The following is a 22267-nucleotide window of genomic DNA, read 5'->3' on the forward strand; positions in this document are numbered from 1 at the left end:
GCGATGGAATCGACCAAGGCCCACTACTACCAGCGAAACCATAATTTAATGTGTGTAAAATAATTTAATTTTGGAAGATTTTACTATAGATAAGTAAAATGCAAAGATCAAATCGTTGGGTTAAGATTAAGAATTTATTGCTCTACCGACCGAGCTAGCCTTTACCTATCTACTGATAGCTGGCAGATCGTAATGCAGTACAGCGCGTGCAAAGTAAGCGCTGACATTACGGCAAATGTATTATTAGTCGATGTCAGTTAAGTAGGGATCTACTGCATTGGAGTGCACTTCAGATCCTACAGCAAAAACCAAGTTTGACTTCCGCGCGGCGTCTGCTTACTTTGGGTTGGAGAAATCGGGCGTGGGTTGTATCTACCCTGCCGCAGAAGGCGGAAACAGTTACCTACAGAATGGGGATGGGCTAATTCACGCGGGCCTTCAGAAGAGTGGCCCCCGCAGTCAGAGAAAGGGCCCGAATGTATGCATTCCTTCATTGGCCTCTCTTGGTTGGCCCCCCGTGGAGCCCCTTCCTTTCAAACTGACTCCGAAGTCAACTGGCCCTCATTGTTGAGCCATCACAATGACACGGCGGGCCTCAAAGGGACCGACGGAGGGTCTCAAGCGGTTCTGGGCCATTGTGGGCGGCATTCTAGCATAGCCCGCTGACTGACTGACAATGAGCGAGACCCACAGAGAAGGCCTATGCCCCCCGCTTGAGGCACCTGTTGTGTTGCAGTGGGAACAAGTTGGCCTGACCGACCGCTTCTCCAAGAGGACAAGTGCAAAAGCCATCTCTGCTCATGAGGAAAGACTGTTTGCATTGGGAACAAGGGTGGGATTTCTTCAAAGGCACCGCTCGCTATAATCCAGGCATAGAAAATTGCTTAAAGTATTTGCTATATGGTCCTTGAAGCATCCTGCTAGGCATAATCCGGATGCCAAGTGTTGACTCCTGAACTTGGAATTGACAAGATACGGACAACCGTAAGCGTATTAAGTATTTTTTCACGATGGTTCCAAGAGTGCTTGTATGTGCCCCAGACCGCGTAAAATTTTGTCTATTACATGCATGAGTAGAAGTAAGGAAACAAATTATCAGGACTTACATTTGAGGTATGTTTCTATACGGAAGTGAGGCATGGAAAATGACAGCAGCGGAGAAATCTGCTGTTGAAAGTTTTGTATACATCGAAATGGGGTGCTTTAGAGAAAATGATGAGGCTCGAATCGATCTACCTAGTATAAGTAATGAGGAACTTCTAAGTAGAGTAGAAGAGAAGCCTTATGAAAACATTGTTAAGAAGACGCAAAACCCTTACATGCCACATCTTGAGACATGATGGCCTGATGACGACCATCTTCGAGGATCAAGTAGCTGGCAAGAACGAAAGAAGAAGACATCTAATTAAATACATGTAATAATTAGGTAAGGGAGGATGTGAAAGAGATGAAATACAATGATATTAATTAATTACATACAAAGAATGAAAAGATAGGCTGATGGGAGACTTGAGTTGAGAGCTGCGTCAAACCAATCGTAGGATCATTGACCACTAATGATGACATGCTCGATCAGGAATAAAGTTTCTATCGAATGTAATAAAGAAGTAATGTACGATGTAGAAGTTACAACTTTTGCCTGTTTCTTATCTTGATTGTTTAGTATACAAATATATACTTTATACTAGATAGTAGGATTTATAAGGCTAATTCACCCTTGGAGATTGTTTGTGGTTGCCGTGCCTTGCAAAAGGCCGAGGAGCAGCAGAGAAGTGGCAACACGATCGTCATGAGTTCGTGACGTCATCCATCTATCGAGGAAATGTTTAAACCCTTCGATTTTTCGCCGCAGGTAGGAGAAGGATCGAAAAACGGAATAAATAAGGGTGTTTTAACTTTGAGTATGGTATATTAGTTGTTGATATACGAAAATGCGCAAGTTTCCACACGCTTTTCATGAGTTGATGACGTCATTAGAGTTTTATTTTGTTTACTTGCTCTGGGGGAGTGTTTATTTGAGGGGAAAATCGCTGAAACGAGAGTAAATTACAAAGAACTAATCGAGGAAGAAATATGAGGCCAAGAAATAGATAAGATACAGCGATCCACCCGGGATGACCTCGTGACGTCATAAACTTAACAGTTATAGGGTTTAGGGCCATCGAATTATTCTCCTATATACTGGAGAGACAGGCGACAGATCGGAGAAACGGCGATCCACTCCCCATGACCTCGTGACGTCATCAGCTTATCAATTAAAGAGTTGGGGTCAATAGAGTTATTCTCGCGTATAGCTCGGGAAACAGGGGCGGGTAAGAAAAATATAGGTCTCTTTATTTTTCAAACTATCAAAATCGGCGATAAAAATAATTTGGTTTCATTACGGTCGTCCCTCGCGCCCTCCCCCTGCTAGTAAGCAACCGTCCTACCATCACTCAGCCAAATACACGGCCAGGGATCTCAGGAAGTTGACTGCGTGGGCCCTTTCCCGCCCCCCAACGGAGGTCTAGCTATATAGCAGGGGTTGCACACCCCCGACTGTTGATTCGTTAAGTGGCATCCTCGGAAACGAGAAAATGGGCGTATCGCATTCGAATTCAATGGAGGTGCATAAGAGGGGGCGGATGGTGTCATGGCTTTATAAGAGTCGTCGTTATCATCAGTACCCACATATGGAGGGGGGACTATTATTATCATCGCCATTTCATCGACAGATGGGCTTATCCAGTTTCACGGTCCTGTCCATGCAACAGGAAAGATATATTAAAGCCCCGAATTCAGGATCCAATGCATCGAGATGAAAGCACGTGGGGTAATACGAATCGTTCTCTTACGAATGAAACAGGAGCCGCCTACCAGCAAATTCAGCTCAAACACATGGCAAGGGCTTCCCACGGGGTTTGGCACTCTTTTTTCTGTTCAAGAAATATATAAATACAATTAGTGTTGATGTTTGGTGCAAATGAGGTATAATTCTATGACAAAAAACTTACTAAATAGACCTATAATAGACAAGATCTATATCTTGTATAAGGGGGTGAGAGGGGTACAAGTGATTTTTTCTAACCAGAGTTAGGTACAAAAAAATGTGTACGTAGGCTTCCGTGGTGATTAAATTAATGATTAGTTTCCGGGTTAATACTGCGTCGACTCATTTTTGGCGGACGACAGTTTCGGGCGCGTTCCAGCTCCCGTCTTCGGGTCTTTTTTGGACCCGAAGAACGTCGCGATCGTCGCGCGCAGTAGGGTGGTTTCCCATTATTTTTTTATTGCCTAAATCGAAAGATTATTGCTCCTGGAGTACGTATTTCACACTTTTAGATTTTTAAATGGCGATATATATTTTTCGTGATTAAACGAAAAGTGAAAATTTTCAAGCGCGCGAAAACGCGACGGCTAAGTATGAATGCTGGGAAAACTCCGTGTGAGGTCGTTCTGGTTCCCGCTGCCGCATGTGAGGTGACCTTGGGGTAATGCTTTGAGCGCTGATACGACGCAGAATGCTAGCAGGTAGCAGAGTACCCTGCTAGCTGGTAGCGCTTGACTTAAATGAGGATTATTAATACCTTATCAAACGAAGAAAACTTTCCGACTTCAGCCAGTTTTAATAGGTGATTATTAAGACATGTTTCCCTGAGCTCTGCGCCTCATGCATGCATTGGTAATCTCAGACGATGTATAACTCCTATCCACTCGTATAGAAACTAGGTCCCTGTGACGTCACGTGGAGTGGCATCGCATGGGCGCCAATCTGGCCTTTTTCAAATGAGGATAAAAATTGACCATTGCCATTCTTTTAAACTGGTATTTCTAAAACCAAATAATTGTATATTATGAATACTTCTAATGGTGGGTAACGAATCGCAATCAATGCCTTTCGTTTGCTTTGATGGAGGAAACTACCCCATTATTTTTCGCGATCACTCTAATGATGATGATGATTCCCATCACTTTTTTCATCACTCGTCTGGTCGCTTTTTCCGTCGCTGAAACCGTCACTGAAACACCATATCAGACAATCAGAACGCATGCCCGTAAGGAGCGATTGCAGGGCAACGTTTGACAATCATTGGAACGACATAAAGCTGTGATATCGGAAATGATGCAAGAAGCGACGCGACGTCGGGGGTGGCCGTGTGACTCAGAAAAATGATCACTCGAGCGATCATTTTTTCGGTCCTTGAAAACTGATTGCTCGAGTGATCACTAAGAGGGATGAAAAAAATGATCGTAGGTTTCAGGCTTAAGCTTGACATGTAGAGACAACACAGTACAGTAATCGTGCAGTGATTTACCAATTTTTCGCGAACTTAAGTTAACTAACACTGGAAAAATTCTGAATAAATGCCTCATACGCCAACAATTAGGGCTATAGCAACTTACTAATCATTGCAGTTAGGGTTGGATTTTATTGGAGAAATGCTGATTGAAATTCAGCCATCATCTTCATTTCCATTGTTTCATTACCACTAATTTGACCAGTGCTATCATAGTTATTTTAAATACACTATAACACCACTCCAGTAGTTAATACTAAGCAATCTAGAGGGCTCTCCCGCGAATTTCTCTAAGTTTACCAAAGCAGCCACTCGCATCGCTGACGAAAAGGCAATTCGACAAATTTGATTTCATAGGGAAACAAACTATATTTGGGGCAATAACCTAAAATATTGATGATGACATAATATGTATAATTTATAACTTTCCAAGGTAAACACGTCAATATCAACTCATGAGGTTTAAGTAATTTTAAAACGTATTTTGTGACCTGTGGGAGACACTATTATGAATAATACGCATCTCCAATCTGGTCTGGGCTTGCTCTCAAAGGCCCACTACGATAACTAGATAAGGCTATCAGGAAAGCGCTGAGATCGATCACCAAGATCCCTAAATGGGCAGGTATTGAGGCATTATATTTAAAAACGGATGAAACACCACTAGAAGAAAAGCTGAAGACCCTAGGGAAGAAATTTTATGAACGAACATCATCATCCCAAGTTACCGATATTGCTGCTCTAGGAGTAGCTAACTTAAATCCCTGGGACCGCTACTCTCGTCCGATCTCCTCTACAGGAAATCCGGAACACATGCCTCATCAACGGAATGCTTAATGTATTCCCAGTCCTGGAAAAGGACTTTAAATTGAATCAACATCAGAGTGCCTGAAAAGGCGGAATGATGATAAAACAAAAGCGACACTCTGACTATTATGAATACGAAGCTGTTGTGTAGTTTAATAACGAGATTACAAAATCTCTGAACCCTACAAAGTGGAGATTAAATAAAACATGCGTCGACTACCATGTTTCTATAATAGCTAAAACTCAAGAGTTCATAATTAAATAAGATAAGAAGATAGGTATACAATAATAATACTAATACTTTTAGAAAATATCTCGCTCTGTACTCATAGCTACGCTGCGGAAATTATATTCAACCGATTTAAATGTGCCCTAAGTGGCAACTAGTGATGAGTGGAACTGTGATTTTCCGATCACTTCGATACCTGTGACTGCTACTCATCAGTAACGGTGATTCTTAACTGTGATTGCGATCACCGAGGTGAATCCTCTAAGAAGAAGGCGGTGATTTGTGGCGCTGCTATTCCTGCTACTTTGTCCAATTCAAGGAATGAGTTCTCCTCAAAAGGAACGAATAAACTTAAAGAAAATTGTAAAATTAGGCAAAATATTTTTTTTGAGGGAATAGTTCTGATTCCGAGTTTATATTACGATAATTAAGTAAATTTGATGTGGTAAAAGAATTGATTAGGGGCAATCATTAAAATCCCGTCAGCATTTTTTAAACACCTTTAGCTGTATATTTCGTACAGAATGACTTATTTATCTCTTATGACTTGTTCTCTTTTACCGATTGCATGTAGTTCGCTCGCCAATCTGGAGCTCAAGACCGTTGCGTCTATGATTCGTAGCTAAAGCCGGTCATCGTCCTATAACATTTGGAAAAATTTACTGAGAGAACGAACTGATGTTAATTTAAAAAAAATGAGAAAATTTTATTATCTAGTCATTTGAAAGTACACGGCGTTCCTTAAAATAAATTGACCGTGGTTATAATGTATATCGCTATATTTACCTAAGCGGCATATGTAAAAGGAGTAAACCCTATTTGTCACTCGAGTAACATATTAATTAATTGAAATTTCAATTTATTATATTATTTCTCTAATAAATGGCATAATTATCGAGACAAAAGCGACACTCTGACTATTATGAATACGAAGCTGTTGTGTAGTTTAATAACGAGATTACAAAATCTCTGAACCCTACAAAGTGGAGATTAATTAAAACATGCGTCGACTACCATGTTTCTATAATAGCTAAAACTCAAGAGTTCATAATTAAATAAGATAAGAAGATAGGTATACAATAATAATACTAATACTTTTAGAAAATATCTCGCTCTGTACTCATAGCTACGCTGCGGAAATTATATTCAACCGATTTAAATGTGCCCTAAGTGGCAACTAGTGATGAGTGGAACTGTGATTTTCCGATCACTTCGATACCTGTGACTGCTACTCATCAGTAACGGTGATTCTTAACTGTGATTGCGATCACCGAGGTGAATCCTCTAAGAAGAAGGCGGTGATTTGTGGCGCTGCTATTCCTGCTACTTTGTCCAATTCAAGGAATGAGTTCTCCTCAAAAGGAACGAATAAACTTAAAGAAAATTGTAAAATTAGGCAAAATATTTTTTTTGAGGGAATAGTTCTGATTCCGAGTTTATATTACGATAATTAAGTAAATTTGATGTGGTAAATCAAGTTCAAGGTAAATCAAGCAATCAAGTTCTAGACACGTGGAATAAATGAAACAAATGCACGCTCGACAGTTAATTCATATTTGGTATTCTACCTCAATCGGAAGCAGAGGGCATGGTTATGATTGTATTTTCCTGGGTAATTTTCGTGTTCATTTGAATAATAGCCAATTCATAGTATTTGATCACTATCAAATCATTTGATAATTACCAAGCTTTATATTTGTAAAAGCTGCAGATTTTAAGTTGTCTATTCAATGTAAAGGCCGTATCGGCTGTAATTGAACGATTCAATAAATAAATAAAAATTAATAAAGAAAGAACGATTTTTTCATGCGGTAATCACTCTTAAAAACTCTTGTACCTGAACATTTTTAAATACTTAATCGAGTACTTAAACGAATTCATGATTTGGTAGTTATCAAATACTATGAATATGCAAATATTCAAATGAATACGAAAATTACCCAGGAAAATACAATAATAACCAGTCCCGCGGCTTCTCTCATGAATATACAAAATAACTACCATATCGTTCAATGAACAACTAGTTACATCCGGTCTGGAGAAGGATCGAACAGTTGTCGAACGTTGTCTAAGATACTAAAATTATATTTAAATACTCTTCTCCGACATCTAATACTCAAAATCACATTTTAACAATTTAGGGTGGGTTTTGTTCATCATTTGTTCAAATCATTCCGATTATCTCTTGTTTTGCATTGGCCTAGTGCCCAGTAGATGGCAGCACCTCCGTAAGGATGTCCCAATTCATGCTCCCTTGTGGTTGGCTGCCCAGAATCTGGCTGGCTAAATACATGATGCCTAATGGCTAACGAGTTGGGACACGGCTTTATTCTTCTATTTTACGTAATGGAAAAAGTTTCACTCACAGTCAGTGAAGTTATCAGTTATACCCAGAAATCATGATCGTACCATTAGATGTTATTCCACCGAAAGATCTGCCAGTATTCTAGTGGGAATTATTACGGAGGCTTCCGCGGTGAGTTGATTCGTGATAGTTTTTTGGGTTCATTCCGTGTTTATTCTTATTTTGTGGACGACGGTTTCGGGTGCGTTCCAGCTCCCGTCTTCGGGTCCAAAAAGACCCGACCAACTTGGAAATTAAACTTGGAATTGAAACTTTGAAATTGAAATTGGAACTTTGAATTGTTGGACCCGAAGACGGGAGCTGGAACGCGCCCGAAACTGTCGTCCACAAAATAAGAGTAAACGCGGAATGAACCCGAAAAACTATCACCATTCTAATGGGAATATTTTATCTACTATTGCCATTATTAGTGGGAAGATTTTCGGATGAGAAAGTAAAAGGAAGGTGCTATTTCGCACTCGTCCAACCACACCTTGAATATGCAGCGAGCGTATGAGCCTTATTCCGTGAACTGAAGAAAATACAAAGGAAGGCTGCACGGCTCGTCAAAAACTGCTACGGGCGTACATATTAGCGTTACGCAGATGTTAAGCGAATTAGGCTGGGAGCTGCTGGATACTCGGAAGCTGCGCGATAGGCTTAGATTGCTTAAAATTAAGAGTAGATATCTTTAATGAGCGACACGGAGAACATAATATTAGAGCCCCACTATATTTCCAGGTCCGACAGAAGCCATAAATTAAGAGAGAAATTTAGCCGAACAGATAGATATGCAAATTCCATTTTCTCCCGGATCACCAAGGACTTAAATAAATGCTAGTCGTAATTTCGTTAGAACATTTCCTTTTTATGTGTAAACGGCTGGTGTCCTAACACTCCCTGCCACACGCGTTTTAAGCGGATTGCGGGGTAGTATATATATGCAGATATATTCCATATTTCGCCAATGAATCACCACAGCCAGCCGAGTCACTAAGCACTCATTGAGTACTTGTAGGCACTCATTTGATGGGCTTTACTTCCAGCGATTAAGGAGTATGATTGTACACATGCCTGATATGTGGCGTGTGGTATGGAGTAGGGGAAGGAAGGGACGGTGCTTTGGTCGTTACCCTTCAATTCCACTTCTTTTCCGCCGAAATGGCGATATCATAAGAAGGCCGATAGAGTCCACGTGGGAGAGCGATAAAAAGATCGTTTATCTGACTGAAAGGGCCTTCCATCACGTGACCCCTGCGCCCCTGTTTCGCAATTGCTTCACGGCGCATCAACTCCGTGCGTAGAGCCGCACTCGACCATTCCAGGAACCATTATTACAATAAGAACGAAAAATGTCCTACTACTCATCGCATATTTAAATGGTGGCGCTGGCGGCGGGGTAGGGTCCTCGCCTGCAAAACAAAAGGTCGCGGGTTAGAGTCCCGCCTGGGTAAGTAGTCCCTATCCAGGGCATGGTTGTTTGTGCTCGTTATATTGTTAACTTGTTAATAACCCCGATGTAAAGAGCCGTATAAAGCGTTTTCGGTGGTATGGAAATAAATGACAAAATAAATATTCTTGTAACATGAAATTACTTAACTGCGTATACGTTAGAACACCAAGCATAACCACAATTTCGTAATTAAAAAGAAATTGTAAGGAACTACTTTTTGAAGATCAGCTATAAATAAAAGAGATATAATTTTATCTTTATTTTTATATGATTAACTGACAAAAAATATGTAATATAGTTTTCGTTTCTTCATAAAAAATAAATATTCTTGTAAATAAATTACTCAACTGCGTATCTGTTGGAACACCAAGCATAACTACAATATCGTAATTAAAAAGAAATTGTAAGGAACTATTATTTGAAGATAAGCTATAAATTAAAGAGATGGATGGTTATCTTTATTTATATATGATTAACTGATAAAAAGTATGTAATTTAGCTTTTGTTTCTTCATAATCAGAGAAAATATCGATTTTCTGATTAAAAAATGCATTTTCCTATTTCTAAACATTTTTGCCTATGCAAGCACCTTATGACGAGCCAGCGGCTCAGAGGGACTTTTATTGTAAACATTTATAAAATTTCTATAGGATCAAATTGTAGACTTTCCCTTGTTATTTTTTAATATTTAAATTACATTGATATTTGGTCAATGAATGATATTTGGTCAGCATCTAGTGACGAGAGTTTATATCCACAATGCATTTTTTTGGCCACATGCGTGGATATTAGCATTATTACATCATACATCTTTTATATGTAACTTTTTTTTAACTGAAGAAATTAATACCCAATTTCAACGGCAATTAAAAGTGTGTGTGAGGTTCATTTATGACCTTAAAAAAGATGAACATCCCCTTATTTTTCCAAGTTAGAATGGCCAAAAGCTAAAAGAAGGAGGGAATGCATGCTGGCCTCCTTTTTATTTAAAAATTTCAATTGTAAACAGCCTGAATATATCATGCAATTTTTCAGTTCACAGAGGAAAATCGAAATGTTGCAACTCGAATGTCACCAGATTTTTTAATTGTTCCACATCGTCAAACCACTACATGCAATAAATCCTTTTCTGTAGTTAAGGCAAGGATTTGGAAAAGTTCTCCAGAACTAATTAAAAACTCCATATCGTTGCTGCCTTTCAAAAATATACCCTTCAATAAAATGCTATTACATATGATAAAAATTAATTTTACCAATATGCTAGTTTTTTCTGCTACCATTATTGTATCATTTATTGTATGTACCTATTTGCTGTGTACTCGAGCTCTGATACTAATGTATACCTTTATATGTTCCTAGTGGAACAAGAGTACAAGAACAATAAACATTTCTTTATCTTTATGTAATGTGAAATGATCTATTTACGGATACATAACTTCAACATTATAAAAATCTGCGCTGCGGATAGTTTTGTAAACAGATGAAAGAGGCGACCGAAGTGGCTACATTAATCATGTTTCTGCCGGAAGGAATGGGGTATCCTCTATCTTTCTCCCGAGATTCCTGGAGCCAATGGCGGGGGAGGGAATCGTCTCGAGGAATATTTGAGGCCCGGAATCGCTTCAAGAATAAATGATTGTGAACGCCTGGGACAGAGCAGCAATCCGCGCTCACCCCCCGAGTTAAAGAGCGTTAAATAGGGTCCGCGGCGAAGCAGAATAGAAGTGGCCCTTTTATTTTTACGACCGCCCTCGCATTTCCGAGCCAAAATGGCGAAAGATATCGAGCAGAAAAAGCGCTAAGAGAATTGGGAGAGCGATTAGAGCCAGCGAAATAAAGAGAAGAAATGCTTGGCTTGGAATAAAACCCACCATATCGGACCACCGAGCCATGAAGAACAGTTATATCTGCAGCACCCTTAGATGTCATACCTTCTCTTATGTCCATTCTTTTCACTAAAGAATGAAAATGAATAATGTTCCGTAAAACCGGGGTTACTTGAAATGGTCACTTACCTACTCCTATTTTTAAAAGGTCTTGCATCAATATAATCTTAATAGTCGCCTATTTACAGCCCAAATCATCCACTGTATTTGCACTAAGCACTGAATAGTTTACTGGTAAATGATACGAATCCACAAACGAAAATCGTACCAAATCATTTCAAGTAATGTCGGTTTACGGTATAACTAATTATAGGCATAAATAAAGCTAAATACATATACTGACTATTATGACGACGAACCTGCAGTGGAGAGAAGTTGCTGAAAATGCTTTTGGGAGAGTTCTGATGAAACTAAGATCACTTCAGCGTACTGTGGAAAGGATTGCGAAAGAAAAAGCGAAAGAGATATGCTATAAGATTTCAGACTTGACGGCGATAGGCCGCCAAAAAGTATGCCTCCCATCACTGGTGAAGAGGGCAGAAGCTCTTCTTCATATGAGTGAAGGTGGATACCAGAGTGGTCAGTGTAGCGACACTTTCTTAACTGCAGTCATAGTAAATTTACCTTTTACGGTTGTAGTAATGCGATGTAGATAGCAAGGCGAAACAGCCATATCCTTATCCCGAGGAGTCGCAGCAGCTCCATTTTTTAAATATCAGGCGTGATAAAATTCTCTCAGGTAAAACATTCCCGAGGTAAAATTATCCCCATTCTAACCTCCGGGCACGGTATTCCCAAAATGGTGCATCGGTCAACTGTGATAAAGTTATGAGGATAGGAAAATGAAACGTGAGATCACTTAGGACCTGCCTGAAGTTGAAAATACAAAGTGTGAACCTTGACGAACTGGGAATCAGCGAAATAAAGTGGCCTGAATGGAAAGACCTTTTGTGTGGAGTTGCAAATTTTCAAGTTGCTACCTTGATAAAACGTCATTCTCTAATTTTGTCCCGCTTTTTTTTAGATTTTATCCCACTGTACGACGTTTCGAATATGCAGGTATTGGCTACATTGGGAAAGAGAGAGGGGATGTGTGTTTGGAGACACACAGCGGCTACCCGCGGCCCCGGCTGACGCTGAAGCTTGTGGTCAACAGATTATTCCGGGTCTTCAAAACCGAAAAATAGAAAACACATAAACGGGTTCAAATAATTTAAGATTATTGAGCGCAGAAGGGTGAGTATAAATAGAAATTCTGAGTTGGCTTTGGGATTAAGTGAGTAAGCTCTGAGAAGAGTCGTCAGACGGGTATTCCGTACGGCCGTAGGATTTTCCGTGGGAAAGCGACACTCTTGAGCGGCGATAAACTAAAATGTCGGCATAAAAGCAAAGAGGCCGGCGAAATGAAAAATCTCGTGGAGGCTGTGGGCACACGGGTGAAAACGGTAGGAGAAGAATGTCCAATAAAACTAGTAATCTGGAAAGCAGAAGAGGAGAAAGCCGTAAAGAGATGTGCTTCGAGGAAGCGTGGAATTCAAAGGCCAAACAAAAAGAGTGAGGGATAATAAAATAGTTCGTCTACCAAATGTAAACGTGACAACAATTCCAAAAAGACAGACGGGATATATACGATACGAAGGCATCAGGAGCTACAAGGACACCAGTTGATAATATATACCTTCTTAGCAAAGAGAAGACAAGTGTTTTCTTTTTCCCTAAATATGCCAGTAAGTTGTCTCTGGAAAGAATTTGACAACTTACCTGCCTCACAAAAAAACTTTTTTACAAATTACAGCCATGCGGTCTGATCGAAAAAATATTAAATTGGATGCGTGACTTTCTGAGTGAACGTGAGCAAAAGTAGTTGTCGACGGAATTTACTATGATGCTGTTAGAGTGATATCCGAGGTCCCGCAAGGAAGTGTAATTGGCCACCCCACCATTAGCTCTTTGCATACAAAAAATACCTCTCCTTCCGAATCGGTAGCAGAATAAGTTTCTTTGCTGATGAAGCTTTCACCTATTGCGGGATATAGTGAAATGAAAGATAATATTTAAATAATTGTATATCACCTAAGCAACGTTCATTTGTGGAGCCAAGAAAAGGGACTGAAAGAAACTAAATCCCACTGAAGAAGATTTCTTGCGTTGGAAGTCTAACTATCCCATACAGCTGCTGTGGATAGAGCAAGCTTGTTAATTTTTTTTTCAAAAGCGATTTACTTGGCGATAAAAATAAATTATAGCATATTTAAATACCTGGACAAGAAACAGACTTCCTCGTCAGGCCATGTGATCCACACGCTCCCATTGGTTAAGAATTTGTTCCTGAAACGAGATCCGAACAAAAATATTTATCGATTTAAATTAGTGCCAAGGAATTGGATGATTTGGCCGTTGAAAAGTTATCGAATCGGTGGAGACCTTAGATGCCGCCTGGATTAAGTGGAGCGAGGTATGGGAGGGACCCCTTATGAAAAAAATAGCTGCTTTTATTTACACCAGGAGACTGGGTTAACATCGATCAATTTTTTACATAGATATATTTTCAGAGCAGAAAAATATTTCGTTAATATTTTTTTAGTGCATTCGTCGAATTTCAGAGGAAATCAACTTTGCGTACTTCTGCTACTACATGACTACTTTTCCATTCTAGTTTACATCTATTTCGGATTTACATCCACCCCTTTGGAATGGGAGTTCTTAGTTCTAGTATATATGTACTCAACCTTTATTGTCCGGGAAAAGACGAATTCCATACTTATGGGTTCGGAAAAATACCTCTCTTAATTTAATTTTTAAAAGTCGGACCTCGATATATAAATACCACACGAATTGTACCGTCTAGACTCGTACAGACACGTAGCGATCAATGTTTGTTGTCGAAACGGGGTATTTGGAGACACGGAAAAACCTAAGACGGAGGAATCTAGTATTAACTGTAAAAGAATATAAAGGGGAAAAACCAGGCAAAGGGGAAGGACAATCGAGGGAAGAATAAGAAGTGATGAGGGTAAAGAAAGGAAACGCGCATGACACGAGTAATGCCCCGTTCGGACCACGGTTGTCTCGGCGATCGTCCGAACGATGGTTGGCAGAACTAGCTGTGTGAATGCATGTCCAGACCATGGGCGCATCCAGAATCAAAACTAGGGGGCGGGGAGGGGGGGAAACTAGCCGCGGTCGTTCAAGTTGTAACTTTTTTTTGCACAGATATGGTTAATGAAACCAAAATTTTAAATATTAGGAAAATAAATAGCCATTATGACAGCAATTTATTAGTTTTTGTAATAATTTGCTTGGAAAAATAATGATTTTTAACTTAGTTCCATGTCTTATGCTAATATCATTTTTCTTCAAAGGGAACATTTGTTCATAACTTTTGTTTTGTACTAAATTTATTTTCGCTTCTGGGTAGTTGCCCCCCCCCCCCCGGCCCCCGCTGGGTACGCCCTTGGTCCGGACAATAGTACTTGTAGTTCCGTACGACGTTGCCACTTTACGATGGTTACGATGGCGATTACCGGAAGAGGAAGCTACAAGAGAAATACGAAAAGTTTGTGAAGCTCACGTCGCCCAATTTTTCTTCATGTATTTGTTTAAGCAAGGAAGAATATGGGCGGAAAAAGATGTTTACATGTTAGATACACGTTGAACACAGTAATATATTAACCCTACATACCTCAACAGCTGTGCTAACCGTCAATTTCTCGTTCAATCTAGATATTCTTATCAAGTTGTATCTCATCTTACGGTCAGCTTTGTTATTATATTGTGTATTATTACGCGCATAATGTTTTTTTTCTTAAGGTATTGTGTATTTTGTTTGTATGTGTTATCATTTCCACAATTTATGAAATTTAAAGTTAGCCTAAACACAGGCTTATTGCCTTATAGGCTTCCTTACTTCCTTGAATGGACGTAATATTCTGTAAAAAATATGTATGCATGGAAGAATAAATTATTATTATAATTATAATTATTATATCAGCCCTGGAGGGCAGCACAGGTTTCAACCATCGTAGTGTGAATGCTCGATACTACCAACGAACGCTGGGGCATTCGTAATCTGAACGAGGCATTACTAAGGAGGGAGGTTGATAGCAGGGAGGGGCGGGAGTTTTAGGCAGTAAGGCAAGGAGGAGGGGGGAGAGAGGTCCCCGAAAGGGTAGCTGGGTAAGGGGTGAGGATAGAATGGGCAGGGGTTCGAGGAGAGGATTACAGGCAAAAAATGGTCAACACAAGACTATTGGGAGTGGGTGTGTGGACGAGAAAAAACCGTAAAGGGTAGAGTCGGATAAAAAGAGTGAAGAAGGTCTTTGACCATTTTTTTGGGAAGGAAATATTGAGGATAGGAGGGCGGGTGTCAAAAAATTTGTTCATTCATGAGCACACTACACCTATGAGCAAAATTTCAACGGTTCATAAATTTCAAGGCTAGGGCAAAGGTGTACGTTTAATTGCTATATTAAAAACCGCGATGTAAAATGCCAATGGTGCTGATTTCTATGGTATTGGTATAAATACATTTAAAAAATAAAGAATTTCGAATCGAGTATGCAAGAATGGGCAATTTACTTCCACCAACATGCAATAGAAGATTGCGTAGTGCATTTTAGTGGAAAATATTATCGTCGTTTAAAAAAAGTCATATGGTGCAAGTTAGTGATGATTCACCCCCTACCATATGCCTCTGTAGGTTTTCTAGCGGGGTAATGTGTAGATAATGTAGATGAAGGTGAATGGGAAGTTTTTAACACGTTTTTGGCTACAAGTGACGTCTAATAACTATTTTTACAACACCTTGCATATTCTTTTATTGTAGTATTGAAGCTTCCACTGGTCTGGCCTATGTAACGCAATAAACTTAAATCAAATTTTACTTTTTATAAGCCGAGCTATTGGAGAGGTTGTATTTTACCTTCGTCAAAGTACAGAATTTTTCCCATGACAACGAGGTTGCAAATTGAAGTAAATATTGAGTTTATCTTTGGGGAATGCACGAGCAAGTTAATTGGAAAGATCTGCCACAGCCATAATGTGCACTATTTTTTTAGGCGTTCTATCATAAGGGCAAAAGAGTTTGGATGTGAAATATTATTAGTTTTTAAGGTTCTCGGTAAGGTAAGAAAGTAAATTTTAGTTAGAGTATTCAAGCTGTAGCCATAAGAGATTGAAACAGATTTATCGTTGGAAAGCCCATAGCTGAAATAGGTAGTATTTTAATGGTAATTTGACAAGTCTATATTACACTGAATGAAAGGCAGATAGTTTTTTGAAGGCAAGGTGGCATGAGTCACTTTGAATAACTGTGTCACCATAGTAGGCTTCTCTGTACACGTAAAAGTCGTTTTCGTTAGCAGCTGATATGGAAAAATTATTTTAATACGATATGACGAACCTCAACTAAATATTACCTGAGTCGGTTGAATACATTACCATCTACACCTATTTAAAAAATGGCGAAAGTCTTTGGATGCGCTCTTATTTCCGACTCCATGTTGGAGAAATTCTACCGTTTTATGCACGATGCCTTTTCGTTTAGCCTGGAGTTCAGTCTGATCAGCTATCATCACTACTCAGCATCGCTGATGAACAAATGAATTCATGCTATTACAGCGGCTGGGTAAGCATCCATTTTACTAATCGTTAGTACTATACCACATTCAAACTCCTTCGATAACTCAGCATTTAACATCTCATTCTATTCATGTACGCAATCATCTTCAACACCCTTTTGTCCTTCCTCTTATGACACGGTTTTCTGTACCCCTTTTCTCAATAGTTTACTCTTCCAATCCATGCTGTCTTATTTTTTCCAAGATAAAAAGGCCACTCGCTCCATCAAATGAATTCAATACATGTGGTTAATTTAACTATTCGGGGTAAATTTTTCGTGAGGAAAGCAATGACTCACAGGGGTTAATGCAAAAACGAACCACGTGAGGCCCATGCACAAGGCTGAGGAATACAGTCCAGTTAAAAACTTGTGGGCCCCTAAATCAGGGATGGCAGTAGAAACTAAAAGAAAGTCAAAACCAGTAAAATTTCAATATTTTCGTTCCCGGAAGAGTAATGTAGAAACAAAACGAAATGGATTTAAACCCGGGGAGCTAAACTCGGGGTCGAGACGAAATCGGAGTCAAAACTACTTAGGATGGAAACTAAACTAAAACTCTGGTACGAAACGAAACACAGATTATGTTTCGCACAGGGTGGACCACGTGCTTTACCTTGGTACAGTTTAGTTTCGACGCATACACCGAGTACGAAGTATGGTTGAATGAAGTAGAGGTTCGGCATTAGCCTAGCGCCATTAGATACATGGGGTACCCATATTTTTACCACTAACAGGAGAACGGTGAACACAAACTGGCCATTCTATTTTTAAGCTCGATTTTTTTTAACCTCTCTACACGTATGTCAAACGTAATGGGTCGAAACTATTCCCTCTTCGAAAAAAGCCCCTCCACTCAGCTTCTGGGATCGAAACTTCACTATGAGTAGCGGAGTTTCGATTAATTAAGTTTCGTTACTGGGAGTAAGTTTCGTCCCAGGTCGAAGCTAAACTCCATTATGATTTTAATTTCGTGCGGGAATAAAACTAAACCTAGGCCTCGTATTTTCGTTTCCCTCCGGGTCGAAACGAAGCATTTTCGTTTCACTTGCCATCCCTGCCCTAAATGCTCTAGCAAGTGTGGGGAGAGTGACTTTAGTGTGGGACCTTCGAAGGGGCGGCAAAGTGCTGTCAAGCGTAGACCTTCAATGGAGTCCGGTCCCAAGAAAATTTGCAGATAATTTTAACACACACCCTCGTGTCACGGTGCTTCTTACACCATCGCGTCACGTCATTCGCTCACAAAACCGACGTCCGCGCAGGGGCAACCGAGTTTCAAACGGAGTGTAGCTCAGAACCGGTGATCATGTCGGCATGAGTTCGTGACGTCATCAGTGATGAAAAATACGGGTCTCATCATTATTCAAACGCTATCAGCAGCGGCCAAAGAAAAAAAAAGATTCGTGAACGAGCTCATTGCGGCTCTGTCTTTCTACTTGCATCTGATTAGTGGTCCGGTCGGCATGAGTTCGTGACGTCATCAGTGCGTTTACGATGGGTTGAGGCAGTCGATTATCCACTGCGAATGGCTTGGGAATTTGGCGGCTGATTGAAAAACGGAAAAATTCGTGTCACGTAATTTTTCAAACGGTTTCGCAATCGGCAATAAAAAATTATTGGTAAACGACCCCATGGACCAAGGTTCTTCAACCCGTGGCCCCCAGGCCGCACGCGGCCCCTCGGCTAATTTCTTGCGGCCCCTAGAGGCTTAAGAACACATTGTACAGATGCACATCTGGAGAGCATTCTGGGGGTTGCAACTACAAAAATAGAACCAAATATCGACACACTCGTCAAAAATGAACAATGCCAAAATCCGCATTGGTTGAATGAACTTTTTAATCAATAAAGATTATTGCAAAATGCTTGCAATACCCATACCATAGTCTTTCATGTTTTAGTCTTATTACTTGCTTCTGATTTCATTGTCCATCAAGGAAGGATTGTTAGCACAGATGATGCTATCGATCGCTGAGGTTGCTCGAATCAAGCGAATGCACGATCAGACTCATCGGCTACTCAACTGCTCGCCTCTCGCTTAAGAAGATTCGCGTGATGACTAGGCGCTTAAAATCGCGAGAGAGGAAGGGTGGAGGGGGAAGAGGACCTTCCCGCCACCCTCCCTACCCACCCGCACACAGTCTTGCCAACTTTTCCGCATAAAACCACGTTCTCCCGTATAAGGAAAGTTCTTTTATATAGTACTCTATTCGTTAGGATGATGAAGCATTCTCAGCCTGTTTGGAATGTAATTTAATTTATTATTATTCTATGTTTTATACACAGGGTGCAGAAAAAATCGTTCACGTTAGTTTAACCCCAGATGTCAGCAGGAATCAAAATTAAAAATGATGTTTCGGTGGAAAACGCACTATTTTTAAACTAAAGAAAGTTCAAGCAAGGTGCTTCGATTCGCCGCGAAAGTGCTCTGTTGCCGGAGACTCTGGACAACTAATGACCTCGAATTCTTTGCCAGCCAGAGATCTCGATGCATCCAAGTCATTTTGTTAGCTCAGTGATAGGGTGGTAATAGGGCTAACTCGCGGCCAATCAGAGCAATTGGCACAAAGCTTTTTTAGTTTTTAAAAATGGTGCATTTTCGGTTATCTGACTGGTGGAGGTGAGATTTGCTCACCGGTACAGTTTCTACGTTCGCACCTACTCCTACCGTAATCGAATGATGATCGAAACATCTTTAGTAATTTTGGTCCGTCTGGCATCAGCTATTCATACAATTTTCAATTTACGAGGGCCGTTTTTTTTATAAACTCCGGTGGGTCATGAACAAAAGACAAAGGGATTGATTAAAAATGATGTCATTGCTAAATATTTAGCGCACGTATGGTGTCCTTTCGACATAATCGCCTCGGCGATGGAATTGGTCGTGTCTGTGGACGAACTATAATATACCTTCTTCATCGGATGTTGCCGCCAATGACTTCCAATGAATTTTGGCTTTGTCTGTACGAGGTGCATTCAAGTTCTAAGACCTCCGATTTTTTTCTAATTAACTACTCACCCGAAATCGATGAAACTGGCGTTACTTCTCGACGTAATCGCCCTGCAGACGTACACATTTTTCACAACGTTGACGCCATGATTCCATGGCAGCGGCGAAGGCTTCTTTAGGAGTCTGTTTTGACCACTGGAAAATCGCTGAGGCAATAGCAGCACAGCTGGTGAATGTGCGGCCACGGAGAGCGTCTTTCATTGATGGAAAAAGCCAAAAGTCACTAGGAGCCTGGTCAGGTGAGTAGGGAGCATGAGGAATCACTTCAAAGTTGTTATCACGAAAAAACTGTTGCGTAACGTTAGCTCGATGTGCGGGTGCGTTGTCTTGGTGAAACAGCACACGCGCAGCCCTTCCCGGACGTTTTTGTTGCAGTGCAGGAAGGAATTTGTTCTTCAAAACATTTTCGTAGGATGCACCTGTTACCGTAGTGCCCTTTGGAACGCAATGGGTAAGGATTACGCCCTCGCTGTCCCAGAACATGGACACCATCATTTTTTCAGCACTGGCGGTTACCCGAAATTTTTTTGGTGGCGGTGAATCTGTGTGCTTCATTGAGCTGACTGGCGCTTTGTTTCTGGATTGAAAAATGGCATCCACGTCTCATCCATTGTCACAATCGAAGAAAATAAAGTCCCATTCATGCTGTCGTTGCGCGTCAACATTGCTTGGCAACATGCCACACGGACAGCCTTGCGGTCGTCCGTCAGCATTCGCGGCACCCACCTGGATGACACTTTTCGCATTTTCAGGTCGTCATACAGGATTGTGTGCACAGAACCCACAGAAATGCCAACTTTGGAGGCGATCTGTTCAACAGTCATTCGGCGATCCCCCAAAACAATTCTCTCCACTTTCTCGATCATGTCGTCAGATCGGCTTGTGCGAGCCCGAGGTTGTTTCGGTTTGTTGTCACACGATGTTCTGCCTTCATTAAACTGTCGCACCCACGAACGCACTTTCGGCACATCCATAACTCCATCCCCACATGACTCCTTCAACTGTCGATGAATTTCAATTGGTATCACACCACGCAAATTCAGATAACGAATGATTGCACGCTGTTCAAGTAAGGAAAACGTCGCCATTTTAAGTATCTAAAACAGTTCTCATTCTCGCCGCTGGTGGTAAAATTCCATCTATCGTGCTGTGCTGCCATCTCTGGGACGTATTGGTAATGAACGTGCCCTTATTTTTAAACAATGCGCATGTTTCTAGCTCTTTCCAGTCCGGAGAAAATAAATCGGAGGCCTTAGAACTTGAATGCACCTCGTAGCTCATCTCCCGTTTGAAAACGCTACCCTACTAGCCACATCTTCATCTAAGCGTGAAATGGAAGTTACATGGTCAGCAATGCAACAACACATGTGAGCGGATGCGCGATCGTGGCGTCGCACAGTGGGCTAGAATCGAAAAAAGCTGGCCAAAACCTCAAAATCGATTTTTATGAGGTAGGAAGTTGAAACTTCGCATACACATTCTCCAATAAACTGTGCATAACTACTCAGATTATTTTGGCCCTGTGTTTTCACTTTAACAATATATGTGAGGTCAAAGTTGAGCAAATTTATCGAAAAACGACCATCCTCGATTTTTTCTGAAAATTGCCGACTTTATCCTCGTGCAGTGGTTTTATAAATAGTTTTATCGACAAAACTGTTATACCATCTTAATTAACACTTCTTATTCTTTCATTTGAAGGGTTTTTAAAGATTTTGTTTCATCAATAACCATAGATATATAACAAAATGGCGGAGCCTGTTTTCAACCCATTTTTTTACATAAACGTAGAAAAAAGTAGACATTATCATCGGCTTACACTAAGTAACTTATATCATGTCGTTTTTTGAAGCTTCTATATAGTGAATCTAAAGTCAAACCTTGCACCAATTTGCAACCCCGAATTTTAAATCGTTTTTTCGAACGCACGGACGACTCCGGTTCTGGCCGGCGGCGGCGGAGAGTACGGCGACGCGGCAAGCGGATGGATGCAATATGGTCTCATTCACTTTTATGTGTGGATAACAGATACATTAGTGGCAACAAATAAACACCAGAAAGTAAAATTAATAAATATTGCTACGAATGACTCTCATTATGCAATCGCTGGGCACTGCAAGAGGTGCACTGAAAGGTTTCTTTCTTTGAGTGCATTCCATGGAGAATGGACTTAAATCGCGTGCTTAAAGTGGGGAAACGGACTCTTTTACTAACTTATAAACTTTTTAACAATAAAAATTAATATATTTCTTAAACGTGATGGAAAATGGCTCAATACAGTACTTGATTTTGCCGAATTTTGCCAAATCAAATACTGTCTTGGTGCTTGAAGAGTTCATTATTCTTATCCAGTAAGGTTATTTAGTTTATATTCTCGATTTAAAGCAATCAATAACTATTCCTTATGCAGCACAATTTACATGTTGCTCTAGTTTAGCCAGTGCAGATTGGCAGTGGCTCTCTCCAGTGTGTTTCTATAATTTTAATTTCTGGTAGGTTTTTTTCAGTTTATGATTGTAGTGTTTCGGGTGGTGAGAATTTTGGCTCTATATGAATGAGCACAAATTTATTTGCTACGGCCTTTTTATGGCCTTTCAGTCTGCATCTGAAGATCCTGTTGCTTACTGGTGATTGATCTCCCCCT

At 40.4% G+C, this 22267-nt stretch overlaps 1 protein-coding gene across 1 annotated transcript; it reads right to left on the reverse strand.

The window, feature by feature from the left end:
* Positions 1-20174: 20174 nt before the first annotated feature.
* LOC124164934 (protein GVQW3-like) lies at positions 20175-20711 on the reverse strand. The gene has a single exon (XM_046542172.1). The coding sequence runs from the start codon at positions 20709-20711 to the stop codon at positions 20175-20177; it is 537 nt and encodes a 178-aa protein (XP_046398128.1).
* Positions 20712-22267: the final 1556 nt, after the last annotated feature.

This window comes from Ischnura elegans, chromosome 9 (assembly GCF_921293095.1).
Source record: "Ischnura elegans chromosome 9, ioIscEleg1.1, whole genome shotgun sequence".
In the NCBI taxonomy this organism is placed as follows: Eukaryota; Metazoa; Arthropoda; class Insecta; order Odonata; family Coenagrionidae; genus Ischnura; species Ischnura elegans.